The following is a 14,730-nucleotide window of genomic DNA, read 5'->3' as shown; positions in this document are numbered from 1 at the left end:
ACATTGTTTTTTTAAGGAAAATCCTAGTCATTTTGCCATTAAGATTCAAATAATGGAATTACACATGGGTGATAACTAGGGGTGGGGAAATTTGTGGCGCTTTTTTTTTTTAATAGATTATTTTTACCAGAATCGATAAAAAAAAAAAAAATCATTTTCCCAAAGATTTTTTAATTCATTTTCCCAAAGATTGACCTTGAGTTAAATATTTTTTTATATGGTATCGTCGACGGCGACTACATCATATCCGTTTCCAGCAAAACAGACGGAAAGAAGAACATTCAGAAAATACATGTTATGTACTTCTTTACACATATAATACATTTCAGACTGACTGACTGACATGTGATGTGCATTCTTTTTAGAAAATTAGTTTGCAATACTCAATATCACCGAATCACAATACATTTAGAAGCGCAATAAATGAAAATCGCAATACAAATCAAATCCCATGCACCCATGTATTGTGAAAGAATCGAATCGGGACAAAAGCATATCATCCCAGCCCTAGTGACAACGTAAAGGAAAACACAACAAAAAGTGTTTTAGGTGTTGGGCCACCACAAGCTGCCAGAACAACTTCAGTGCTCTTTGTCATAGCTTTTACAAGTCTCGGGAACTCTACTACTGGACTGATGAACACGATTCTTCCAAAAGATATTGGAGAGCACTGTCTAACTTGTCATTTCAACATCTCCCATTGAGATCTGGTGACTGTGAGGATGATTGGATATGATTCACATCATTATCATTCTCATCAAACCATTCAGTGACCCCTCTTGCCCTGTGTGGAATCATCTGCATTCATTTTGTATCTCTGTTCACATATTCAGATTTTTTTCTTTGATTTGTCACCCATCTGTATCTAGTCAATGGTAATGTCTGTAAAAACACAGAGGTAATCCTGAGGAAACTGACGTTAAAGGTCCAGCTATGTCTATATTGCAGTGTACAGAACATTACTAAACTGGACTTACAAAATATCTCTGAGCATACACACACAACTCCATAGGTGAATGTGCGCTTCACAGATGGAAAAATCTAATTTGTATGGACAGAGCTGAATGTACTAACCAAAAAAACATTTACAAGGGTGGAAACTGGCAGTTATAAGCTTAAATATATCAACTTTCATTTACAAGCACAACTTCTGACAGTACATTCTGACATGTTTAATACTCACAACTACAAAAGAAAAAAGGCTACCGTGAAACAGTCGGTAAGACATTTGAAGTCAGTTTACATTTAAACTTGCGTATGATGTGTGTTTGTGCATCTGTGTTACTTGCTAGCTGTCAAACTGGAAGATAGAGCACAGCTCAGAAGTGGAAAGCAGAGAGGTTTAAAGGGAGAAATAGTCTGAAGTAGAAAGTTTGTGTTGGCTTCATAGATACACAGAGATGCACACATACACACTCACATTTGAGCGCATTTGTGAAAACTGCTGAATGGATGACAGGAACGTATTCAAGAGCCAAGGACGCATACATAACAAAGCCTGGAGCATGCACATGGACACACACACACACGCACGCACACACACAGAGTCCCCTTCCCGGACACTTTGCTCTCGAGAGGGCGGAAAAATTAATGAGAGTACAATCCTTTATCACCCTTGAGACAGAGAGAGAAAGAGCGAGAGAGAGGAAAGAGAGAGGAAAGAGAGAGGAAAGAGAGTGAGGGTAAATCCATGGTCCTCCCTTTGCTGTGGTTGCCATGGGAACCCCCTTCTCACCGTGGGAACTGACTTCTGAGTTTCACAATCCGCTTGCATCCTGTCTGGACTGGAACACAACACAATTAATACGCACAGATAAACACACACACACACACACACAGCAGCAGCTCCCTTCTTCTTTCACTCAATCCTGAGGAGGATCGTTTTAATCCTGATCTATCTGTGTAAGTAACAGCAGCTTATATCACCCTGACACACACACATAGACACACGCACGCATAGTAAAACAAGGATCGGGGCAGGGTCAAGGTGTGAGTGATGGATGAGATGGGAGTATTTCCACGGTTGGCCCATCATTCAACATCAGTGATGAAACGCAGGGGAAACGTCCTCTCCTCTGTCCCTCTGTTACGCTCACACTCAACCTTTCCCTCTATCATCTCTCATTTTCCTCTACAGCCCTTTTCCCCATCTCTTTGGCCCAATTATTTTTGTCTTTGCTCCACTCCTCCTTCTCTCTGTCTATCCCTCTTCCGTTATGTAGTGCGATATAGTTTCCCATCTTCATTCCGTATCATTTCTCTCATATCTTTTTTGCCTCTCTCCTCTCCCGTGCACATACACTCCCCGTTCTCTACGAACTGCTTTTTCACCATGCCCTCCCTGTCTGTTTATACACCTCTCCACATATGACTGCCCTTAGGTAAAGCTTTAGTCTTTCAGTCCTGGATCTCAGCCAACAGATAAACTACAAATACACTTAATAATTAACAGACTCAGAGAGATGGAGAGGCAGAGGGCCAGACAGGGTGAGAAATAGATATGTAGATTCAGTTAGGGAGAGGTGGAGGAGAGAAAAGGAGAGGGCAAGAAACAAGGGAAATTAGAGATGAGGTGAAAAAAAGCTTTATGCCTAAGTGAAAAAAAAGCACAGTTGAACAGTGGAACGAGAGAGGTTGAGACACTGACGAATGGAGCTTAAAGTGTAAACTGAAAATATTACGTGTCCTCTCTCCCTAATTGCCTCACCGTCTCGTTCTTCCTTCCTCGCCAAGAACCACCACCTCCTCCCTGTATCTCATGCTCTCCCCGTATCGAACTTTCTCTCCTCAAGTGCCAACACAGGTAGTAAAGGTCAGGCACACATTATAAATCAAATCAGATCACATCAGCCTGATCTTTCTGGCATCATCCTCCACCCTTGGCCGCCAATGCTAAGGCCAGCATGTGGCAACAGTTTCATATGCAATCTAACTTAAAAGGATCATCCATAGGGAAACACAGGCCATCTGGATACCCGCAAAATATATGTATGTGCATATTTTTTTTGCTTGAGAAGGATTAAGATTCACCAATGTGGTACCACTCTCAGAAGGCACCCTTTATAAAAGATTAGAAGCTGTAACTTTCATTTTTTTTAAAGACTATTTTTTGGGGCATTTTAGGCCTTTTAATTCCACAGGAAAGATGAAGAAATGAAAGGGGAGAGAGAAGGGGAATGACATGCAGCAAAGGGCCACAGGTCGGAGTCAAACCCGCAGCTGCTGCATTGAGGAGTAAACCTCTATATATGTGGGCCTGCTCTACCAACTGAGCTAACCCGGCCACAGAAGTTGTAACTTTTATAGCTTAATGTATAAGTTATAAACCATTAAGAAGAACAACTTCTGTGCTGCCAGTTTGTAAAATACCATTTGGCTGGTTTATATCCTTCTCCAGCATGACATTTTGTCTTTTTACTTAACTCTTAAATTGATTAGGAAGACTTCTCCAGTGGACCAGTTGACCACTTGCCTTTTGGAAAATCTCTGCAGAGAATGAGGACCAAAACCCGTTTATTACCAGCTTATTATAATTTACTTACTGCAGACTTGAAGTGATTTGTTGTCAAATCACTTCACTAATGACTGACTGAAATTTATAATTGCAGACCCTCTGGCTTATTACAAAATATTTTTACGAGCCATGCTAGTGGCATGGCTTTATGGTTCGCAATGTCAGCTGGTTGGCTGACTGGTTCATCACTTTGGTCCAGTGTGCTGAAATATTTCAACAACTACTGGATGGATTGCCATGGAATTTGGTACAGATATTCACGGTACCGAGAGGATGAATCCTAATGACTTGGGTGATCCTCTGACTTTTTCAGTCTAGTGCCATCATCAGGTTGAAAATGTTATTTATCCTTTGGTTTATGATAAAATACTTTAAATATATATAAATATAATTAATGTCATAGTTAACTCTATCTATTCTAAATGTCCCTTGATTTCTTTTTGTCCCATTATTTTTTCTCATTTTAATGCTCTTATCAACATGGAAAAGTGGATTTGCTTGCTTTGTGCTTTTGTCGCCTGGCTTTGACGAGGGGGCGGAGAATTTGCATCAGCTGTGTGCTTGGTCATCAAGTGGTATTTCAGACTGGACGACGTGCTGCGATGATAGCTCGGTTCACAACGACAAAACACACAGATCACTTTGCTCTTGTCAATGGAACCATTTGGCAACTTTTTAAAAGTAAACTTTCCATTCAGAATCTTATTGGCATATATTTTCTCACGCTCGCCATCCACTCAAAACGTAACGTTAGCCTACTACTCTTTGGCCACGTTGATCCTGCGATAAAAAAATTGACGCCGTTAAAATGGGTTCACGTTAACGCTGTTAATAACGCATTTAACTGACAGCACTAATATATATATATATATATATATATATATATATATAATTTCCTAAACGGCATGCCATAATATATATATATATATTAAGATATATAAGAAGCGTGCAAATGCAAAGTTTAAATATGCTCTACGTTTCATTAAGAGGAATGAAAATGCAATGAGGTCTGACTCTCTTGCAAAGAAGCTGCAATACAATAGTCCTATTGATTTCTGGAAAGAAATCAAAAGAATGAATAATTGTAAAACATCATTACCAACGAATATTGATGGTGTTAGTGGCTCAGAAAACATTACTCAGTTGTGGCAGAAACATTACTATGAGCTGTTTAACTGTGTTAAAAGTAAATCCTTTACAGTGGGTAACATTGATGGTAATGAAGATGCGACTGTTCTCCCTCAAGAAATATATGATGCAATTATGATGCTAAAAGATAATAAGGCATGCGGTATGGATAAGATATCTGCAGAGCATTTAAAATTTGCTAGTAGAAAACTTTGTCCCCTAATTGCTTTTTGTTTTTCTGGGTTGTTAGTCCATGGCATTTTACCTGATTCTATTTTACCTGTCACATTAGTGCCTATCATTAAAAACAAAGCTGGTAAGATTAACAGCTTGGATAATTACAGGCCTATAGCTTTGGCCAGTATTTTATCCAAGGTCTTGGAGAGGACTATACTGAATAGGCTGGAACGGTCTGTCCTGACCGCTGACAACCAGTTTGGCTTTAAACCTAAACATGGCACGGATATGTGTATTTTTGCCTTAAAGGAGGTTTTAGATTTGTATAACAGGCATAACTCCACAATTTTTATGTGTTTTATTGATGCCTCTAAAGCCTTTGATCGTGTGAATCATGAGAAGCTATTTTACAAATTGCACAGCAGAGGGACTCCCAAATATTTGGTGAGAATCTTGGCTTTTTGGTATGCTCATCAGTCAATGTATGTGAAATGGGGTAACTCTATGTCTGCCCCATTTAATGTAAACAATGGAGTTAGGCAGGGAAGCATTTTGTCTCCCTTTCTTTTTAATATTTATATGGATGATCTATCAAAGTTGCTAAACAATTGTGGAACAGGTTGTATGGTTGGGGACACCATTGTAAACCACCTGATGTACGCAGATGACTTGGTCATTCTCTGTCCATATAGTGCTGGCCTTCAACAGCTACTAAGGGTCTGCTCCCAATATGGCTCAGACTTTGATATTAAGTTCAATTCTACGAAGAGTAATATAATGATTGTTAGAAGCAGGGACGACAATAAATTGTCATTTCCTGATTTCTCTCTCTCTGGTACTGTCCTTAAAGTGTGTGTTGAGGTCAAATACTTAGGGCACTATATAACTGATGACCTGTCTGATGATAGGGACATTCATAGACAATATTGCATGTTGTATGCACAAGCTAATATGCTGAATCGCAAATTTAGCATGTGTTCACTGTCTGTGAAGACCACGCTTTTTAAAGCTTTTTGTACTCCAATGTATACTGCCCATTTGTGGCGGCGCTATAAAAAAAGCAGTATGCAGAAACTCAATGTGGCATATAATGATGGCATGAGGCTGCTGCGTAAAATGCCACGATGGAGCAGTGCAAGCCAAATGTTTGTAAGTGTTAATGTATTCACCTGTCCTGCTGTACTCAGGAATCTCATGTTCAGATGTATGTGTACTAACGAAGTCATACAACAGCATCATTGCAACACTAGTGAACCCTGCATTGAGTGCAGTTAGGTTCACTTCAAGATTGTGGAACCACTGGCGTTTTAATCTATATGCTAATATCTGAACACTTTTTTGTGTATTGTGGAATTTTGACTGTTGTAGACATTTCTTATTGTATGTGTTTTATCTTGTATCTGTTTGTATTTTGCTATGTTTTTGTATTGTGCTATGGACCATTTGTGTGTGTCCTGAATAAAGAATATGATGATGATGATATATATATATATATATATATATATATATATATATATATATATGTGTGTGTTTGTGTGCAGTGTTATCACTATAAAAAACGATGCGTATTCTAATACCCTAATAAGCCGTCTCAATCATCACTTATATGACCAACTAGAAGTGTGTGGTGGTGTCTGTCTGTCTAGACCCTGCCCTCTGCCTGCACTTGTTCATTTATTTTTCATCGTGTGGGACGTTTATGGGCGTCAAGAAAGAGCCTTTGTGCCCCAAGTGGGTGTGTAACTCCCAGCCAATAATAAAAGCTCGTTCTCATTTCCAACTGCCGCTTTTCCCCTCAGCGCCTCATACTGAGAACAAGTCTCACTGACACACACACACACACACACACACACACACACACACACACACACACACACACAATGAATGAAGCGCTGCATTCGCTCATAATTCCGACAATGTTGCACCTTCCCGCAGCGTTGTGGGTGTGTTTATTTGTGCTTTAGAACATAACCGCTGTGAAACAATCCGAAAATATTGTTTTATTACTCTGATTCATTGCTTTCTACAGGCTCCCTCTCTTCATTCACTCTCTAGCTCGCTCGATCACTGCTGCATCTGCGCTCTCTCTCTGGATCTGAGCTGGGAAGGAGGAGCCAACTTTGAACATTGTGTTTACGAACAGTAAGCAAAACTTACTACATATTCTATCGTTGATGGCAAATATATGATTTCTGTGTTTTGGAAAAACCTACAAAAAACAACTCTCAGTCAAGAGAGAGGCAAAGTCCTTCCCATTCCGATGGACCACCACGGGACCTTTTCGGAAAAAATAGTAACAGTAGTTAACGGAGACAAATTACATTTTGATCCCGTTTGAACTGAGCCATGGATTACACATATGATGTTCGTCAATTTAAAAGATAATTTTGCAAGTCAAGAATGTCTCAGTTTGTCATAAAACTGTTGAAGTATAAGACTGAAAATACATAATTAGAATGACTAGACACTTCAAAGTCGCATGGGTGACATCTCACTGAAGTGTCTGTGTTTCGTACAAGGATGTAAAGTTACTCACACGAGCAACGGATCTTGCTCTTTTGTTTCTCGGCTTATAAAATGTCGCTGTATAAAATAAATTAGGTAAGATAACGTTACATGTGTTGTGGAACATAGCTAAGATAACTAGCTAGCGAGCAAGCCTAGCATCAAGCAAGTTGAAGTAAATTGTGCGAGACGAGATATGTAGTTCACTGAGCGGTTCAAAATTGATGAACATCATATGTGTAAAAAAATAATTAGTCTCTCCCTGTTCACTACCATCCTTTTTTTCCAAAATAATGTCCCATGAGGTCCACCGGAAGGGGAGGGACTTGGTAACTCTATGGTTAAAAGGTCTATCAAGCTGTGTTTCTATTGAAAAATGAACATTTTTAATAAAGGCAAAACCCAAGAACTTTGAAAAGATGAGGGTTTCGTTCATGAACTTCATGGGCTTTACTTTTCGTAAATCCGGTTGCTTTTACTTTTTTGCAACTTTTTTCTTGTGCTAAACTTCTGTTTATATTTCTTCTGATTGTGTTTTGGATGTCTGACAAAGATACTGAATCAGTATTAATACATTGGATTAAAAAAAATACTTATATTTATAATTTCAGACCTGATTTTAAAAACTGATAAGCTCATGACCTGCCTGACACTTAAGTGCAGGTACAAATGTTAGTAAGTTGCAAATTTGTCATCAAGTGTGCAGTGTGCACTGTATTGGTATGTCATAAATAGGGGTTCTCCTGATGAATTTAAGAGCTACCTTAAAAAAATAAAAAGCCAGTGTAATGCTATAGATGAGGCTCAACACCAGCCAAAGGGATTTCTCACAAACTGGCAACCCAAAAGTTTTTTTATTAATGGCACGTAATACATTGGTAAATTCTTTATTAACCATAAACAAATACGAATGAAAGGGTAAAGGGCGCCTTACTAGAAAGTGGTATTGATCTAAAAACATGTGGTTTGGATGGAAATCCTCAAATGTGAACTACTGTGTATGAATGAGCAACCTGCTCACTAATTGCCTCATGCTCTTTGCTGCTTAGACCTCCCCTTTCTCTCTGGTATCCACACACAGACTTGATTAAACATAACCTAGTTAAGCTCAAAGTCTGTCATGTGCAGTGTGTGTGTGTGTGTGTGTGTGTGTGTGTGTGTGTGTGTGTGTGTGTGTGTGTGTGTGTGTGCATATGTGTGTGTGTGTGTGTGTGTGTGTGTGTGTGTGTGTGTGTGTGTGTGTGTGTGTGTGTGTGCATGTGTGTGTGTGTGTGTGTGTGTGTGTGTGTGTGTGTGTGTGTGTGTGTGTGTGTAGGAGAGAGGGAGAGAGTGTCTGAAATGAAAGTGGACCAAGATAAGTTACTGTCAAGTTGTCAAGTTCTCTGGCTCCACCCCCCTTAGAGTGTGACAGCTGGTAACCATGGAAACACTTGCTGGAATCATGTTAATTAGCGAAAATGATTCTGACAGCTCACCCTACTTTGAGTAAGATATCCTATCCATCGTTGTCTCCCTAATCACCCCCTTTTACACACACACACACACACACACACACACACACACATACACACACACACACACACCTCAACCCAATTTAGAGGCAGTTTAGAAAAAGGAAAAGAGAGCGATAAATAGGAGGGCAGGGGATTGATATTGAGTAAAGAGGGATGAGTGGAAGAAAGGCAGGCAGATAAAAGGTACTTGTATAGGAGTGACAGATACAGCTTTTCTCATCTTTAAACAAAAGGAAACGCTCTAAATGTTTCATGCACTGCTGAATAAGTTATGTCCTGTGTGTGTGTGTGTGTGTGTGTGTGTGTGTGTGTGTGTGTGTGTGTGTGTGTGTGTGTGTGTGTGTGTGTGTGTGTGTGTGTGTGTGTGTGTGTGAGTGTGCTTGCCCACATGCGTGCGTGTTTCTATGTGTCTCATATGTTACATGGAAAAGCTCAGCACTTCACAAAGTAGGCACTTTGTTCCACACTTCCAATGATTCTAACGTCTCCTCGCAAAGACACAGGAAATTACAGAAATCAATGTAGCTTGGAAGGAAAACAAGAGAACATTATATAATAGCAAAAGCCAGTCTTGTTTTTGTTCCAAATATATTTGTTAGATGTGCTGTAGGGTGGAGAGACGTACAGTATGTTGTAAAACATGGCACATAGGAGGATGACTGTGATTCTTAGAATGAGGAAATGGAAGGACAGGAGATAGGAAATAAATTTGTAATATGTACTGAGTGCAACCAAAAAAAAAAAAAAAGGCAGAAAGGAAGGAGGGGTCACCTCAGGAAAAATGGGACTCAACCCCATCCCACCCCCAGTGCGCTCACATTAATGTCCCTGTCGAACAACGTCCACCCACATTACTTCCCCCGCAGATCACTCACAGTAACACACACACACAAACAAACACACACACACACACACACACACAAAAACACACACACACATATACACTCACACACACTGAAAGTAAAAAGTATAGAAATATAGGCCTATATGACTAAACGTAAAATAGGACACATGTCAGTAGCTGTGCTGTGTGGAAGGCTGACAGACACGCAAACACACAAAAACAAACAAACCCTGCAATCGGAAGTAACCGGGCCGTCAGGGCAGAGCTACGCTGTTGCCAGGCAACCAGGTGATTCCTCTAAAGAGCCTCTCCATGGGAGATTCCCTCGTTTGTGTGAGGGCATTCACATGCTTGTGTGTGTGTGTGTGTGTGTGTGTGTGTGTGTGTGTGTGTGTGTGTGTGTGTGTGTGTGTGTGTGTGTGTGTGTGTGTGTGTGTGTGTGTGTGATTGTGAGTGTGTGTTTGTAAGTGTGTCCAGTAAGTGCTGACACAGTGAGCGTACGATGTTCTGGGATGCGACCATGGTAACAGCGCAGCAGGCTTCAGAGGAGTTTTTGTTTATGGTATTTGTAATTTTTTTTTTTTCTTTTCCTCTTGGTGTACATTTTATTTATTCAGCAATTATGTATTTATATTTTATAGAGTACACAGAGTGCTGACGGTGGCAAATACCCACAGACGTGCACGGACAAGTGCACGACACACAGAGGAACACACACACACATTGGCACGCACACATAGAGTCATAAGCAGTGGAAGATATTCAATTTGGAAAGCCTTGACAAATCCCTGAGGTGTTGCTGACGTTTATGCATGCTTCGGAGTATTCATAGCTGCTCACACACACACACACACACACACAGTACAGCGCTGATACCTACACACACTCACACTTTCACAAGGACAGCAAAAGCGGATGGAGGTTGAGACGGAGAGTGAGAGACTAAGGAAACCAGTAACAATGCTACTGACAGGCAACTGTAACCCTGGAGATTCATTAGAGCTTGTCACTATGGAAACTTCCAATCAGGGAAAAATGTTACCCATCTTTTCCTACAACTAATAGGTCCAAGGAAATACCTGAGGTCTACCGAACACACACACACACACACACACACACACACACACACACACACACACACACACACACATAAACATGCACAATAGTGACCTTCTCCCTGTCTCTTTTGTGTTTAAACGTAAGGTAAACATCTCGGTGCTAGGTGCCTTGTAGGTACAACAGCTTTGAGAAAGTACAGAGCTGAAACACAAACAGACAAAATGTCTCTCTCACATTATAAACAGAAACACACACACGCACACGCGCACACACACACACACACACACGTTTCCAGTGCTTCAGGTGCACTCCCGGCGGTAAAGGATATGGGTGGCAGACAGCTCGAAGGCACCAGGAGCGGGGTGGGCTGGTTTGGGTCAGGGCCAAAAGAACCACTGGTGCTAGAGTGGGGTACGGCAGCTCCTCCTTTTCCTCCTCCTCCTCCTCCTCCTCCTCCTCCCTATCCTGCTCCTTCTCCTCTCCTTGAACTGACACATGCACCTTCTCCCCCTCCTCCTCCTCATCCCCTTCTTCCTGCGTTGGTCCTCTGTGCTGCTCACGCAGGTCTGGGTCCTGGGTGCCCGTCATGGCCGTGCTGTGGACAGCCTGAACCTAAAAAAGGGCGCAGGGGCACCGGCAAACTGTTCAGAACACGGCAACATATGGATGGATGTGTGTGTATGTGTGGCTGTGTGTGTATTTTCTACTGTGTTGCCTTGTAACTGGCACTGCAGCTCCTTAAAACAAACCAGAACTGCATTGACTGTCAAACCTGCCATCCTGTCCACGAGACCCTTTACCCTCTAGCGAGGCAGCATAGAAAAAAAAAATCCTTCTCTGTTTTTCTTTGAAACAATAAGCTACCTTCAGGCGAAGAATCCCAGCCAGCAAGCAGCTCTGTGCAGGAAACATAAATCTACAAAAACCTAAACAGAACGAACTAACAGACATGCAAACACAGAGTCAGTGCAGACAGACAGCACTTAGACCCCTTCATTATAATCCTACAGCTGTACAATTCAGTGATGACAACAGGCCATTACTGCTGATGCTTTTAATCCAGACTGGCTTTAAACAATCTGGACATACAGAGAGAAAGTAGCTTAGACAGCTTGTTCATATTGCCATGGAAAGAATAAAGCGTGGGGATTTTTTTTCATTTACAATCAATTTCCACTCATGGTGATTAGTGTTACTTAGCTCTTGGAATTATAATTTTTCCTTGAGCTATAATTTAACATAAAATCTCATGAAACGCAGTGACATTGTCGAGCTACAGCAGCCTGAGGTTAATTTTTATAAGTACTGACTGGAATTTCTTGGAGCATTGGAATATCATGTAGGAAATGTCAAATTGAATGACAATCTCAAGAGATCACAAGAGCGGATTCATTTCTTGGCTCATCATTTATTTTTTTAATTTCATCACATGTTCTGCCATATTGGGCAGTATGCAGTGCAGTTTGGCAGAAAAAAGATGGGAGTTAGAGCATGTGACACAGTCCACATTGTCTCGAGTACAGAGCAAACGCTCCCCACTGATCCACTGTGTGCTCATTCCATTGCTTATTGATCCCCAGAGATTCTGGCAAATTTATTCCAAAGCTACCAATTTGTTCGAAAGAGCTGGATTTTGTGGAAAACGAACATAAAGTAGAATCAGGATAATAGAAGTCTGGGCCAACCACGAGTCTGTGCAGGCATATATTGTGCCTACAGTGTGACAGAACAAGAGAAGAGCTGGCATGCAAGTTTCCAGCATAGAGGAGTGTTTCTGTGTGTGTGCGATTTATGAAAATAATGAGATTGAATCTGCCAGTATCCTTCTTTCCTGTGTATTTTCTTTTATTATGGGCACATCGCCTAGATTGTGTGAGGAGTCCAGGGCTGCACAGTTTAAGGCTTTTTGTTGTGATTCAACAGTAGCTGATGGGCTGACATCAATCAATCATTGGGAGGGAAAAAGAAATCCATTCTTCGGCACACAGTTGAAAACCTGCTGATGAGTCCTTTTAAAACACTTTAAAACTAATTATGAGCCTCCCTCGCTAACAACCAGGCCATGTGGAAATTAAATCATGCTACTGAATGGCAACCAGTCACCAGAACAAAAATATATTCACAACTTGTAAGATCTCTGAAACACATCACGTTTTATATGCCTACTGTGCACTCATCATGCATAAATTGCCTAAAATCTTTACCAATAATGTACGGAAGCGTCATGCTTGATAATACCAGAGCAAACAACAAATAGCCAGAAATTCAAACATTTTCTTTTTACTTTTAACGTTATACAGTTATAAACACATCCTCCCGAAGGCCCAATAGCCTATAGGCCTACCCACAATATCTATGAGGTCATAGCATTTTCCAGCATCTACTCTGGTTCGGAGCACTTAAACGAAAAACAGTCTAATTAATCCTATATTAAACTGTGGAATGGTAGAAACCCAAACATCTCAAAAATAGTCTCATCCTTCTTGTGATATATGATACATCAATAACTTATTATAAAGTAGGCCTTCCACAGGCACTTTATAACTGCCTATGTAAGAATATTATCCTATTTTCTTTCTTTTTGTGAAAGACACACCGCCATTGACAAAGAGCGATCATAGGATCTGTTCTATTGTGTAATTTACCAAGCGCAGTGCCCGGGACCGAGAGCAAAGAAAAAAGTATAGCCTATTATACCACAAAAACCCCAAACTTTGTCTGCCGTCCTTACCGGGGAGCAGCGTCCATCCACCAGCGTCATTCACTCTGGTTCCGCCGTGCGCCCCGAGCTCCCGGAGCCCTGGTGCTCCATCTGAGAGCAGCCCGCTGGTCCTCTGCCTCCTCCCCCCCCCCTGCCGATATCCAAACTCAGTCCGTCAGTCGGAAGGATTAAAAAGAGAGAGAGACAAAATTGAGAGTAATGTGGCGCAGAAGTTTTAATAACGGGAAAAAAGTTAAATAGGACCAGGCGGCCCCCCTTGCGCTCTGCGGTGTCATGTACCGGGCTTCAGGCGCACCGGGGAGAGGGAGAGCCGCGTCAAGCCAGACAGAGTGAGGCAGACCGGAGATACTCGGATTATACCTTCAAAATAAGACAGTCAAGTCCCGGAAGCTACACTCTACAGTATACCACAACCTTGAGAAATAAGGACAGTTTCAAAAAATACCGGTTGAAAATAGATTTACTAAGCCTTGAGCTTACCTTCTTGGCATGTAACGTAAGCTTGATGAGATTGCCGTTGAAACATGTAAAGGGCGTCCTGCCCGAAACGTCCATGTGGCAATAAAAAGTATTAACTGGAATGCTGTCCAAATTACCATTATATATTATTATCCACGTTAAGGATCCAGCACCTCAAAGTCTTCTAAGGTCCAATGTAAGTTGTCTTATTTATTATGCAAAAGGTGAATCAAGTCTAGGTCTAGGAAAAAGAACATTGTTAGGCTACTTCGTTGAATACAGTAGAATGAGTATAAAATCAGCTTTCATTTGGGTAGAAAACATAAATACATACAAATACAAATTCACCTTTTTCCTGCTACCTCAAACAAAACCGTTAGCACTTCCCTTGGCAACCAGATGGATAAATAGCTGCTTTAGGCTATATGAAGTGAGTGTAGCCTACACTTACCATAGGCTATATTAAGAGAAACGCAAAAGTCAGACAATGTTTGCCATCAAAAACAAACTATTTTTCATTTCATTTTGACTTTTGATTTAATTGTTTCAATCACTGTTGCTGAGCTTAATTAGGCTACATCTTGTAGGCCTATTTTATTGTCCTCATAGCTTCCATCCAGAGTGGAACCGCACCATCCATCAATGTTGTGTATACATTCCAATAACTGTTTTATTTTGAAAATGTTGGCTGGAGAGCTTAATTCTTAATACCAGATAACTTGACACTGACGGAGAAAGTCAGAGCATGTGACTGGTTCCCCTCTCCGCCTCACAGTGCACCCAATATCCCTCTTTCTTTCTGTCTCTG

At 40.9% G+C, this 14,730-nt stretch overlaps 1 protein-coding gene across 1 annotated transcript in view; it reads right to left on the bottom strand.

Annotated features, from left to right (window-relative positions):
* Positions 1–13,772, bottom strand: part of LOC120561828 (voltage-dependent T-type calcium channel subunit alpha-1H-like) — a 55,929-nt gene extending 42,157 nt beyond the window's left edge. The window contains exons 1-2 of the mRNA XM_039805149.1: positions 13,473–13,772; positions 11,070–11,353 (exon numbers count right to left, since the gene is read on the bottom strand). Coding sequence (XP_039661083.1) covers positions 11,070–11,353; positions 13,473–13,502 — 314 coding nt within the window. The 5' untranslated portion in view covers positions 13,503–13,772. The remainder of the gene's footprint in view (positions 1–11,069; positions 11,354–13,472) is intronic.
* Positions 13,773–14,730: the final 958 nt, after the last annotated feature.

The sequence above is a fragment of the Perca fluviatilis genome, chromosome 1 (genome assembly GCF_010015445.1).
Source record: "Perca fluviatilis chromosome 1, GENO_Pfluv_1.0, whole genome shotgun sequence".
Taxonomy (NCBI): Eukaryota; Metazoa; Chordata; class Actinopteri; order Perciformes; family Percidae; genus Perca; species Perca fluviatilis.
Note: the sequence above shows the minus strand (reverse complement) of the source record. Positions and strands in the feature narration are given on the sequence as shown.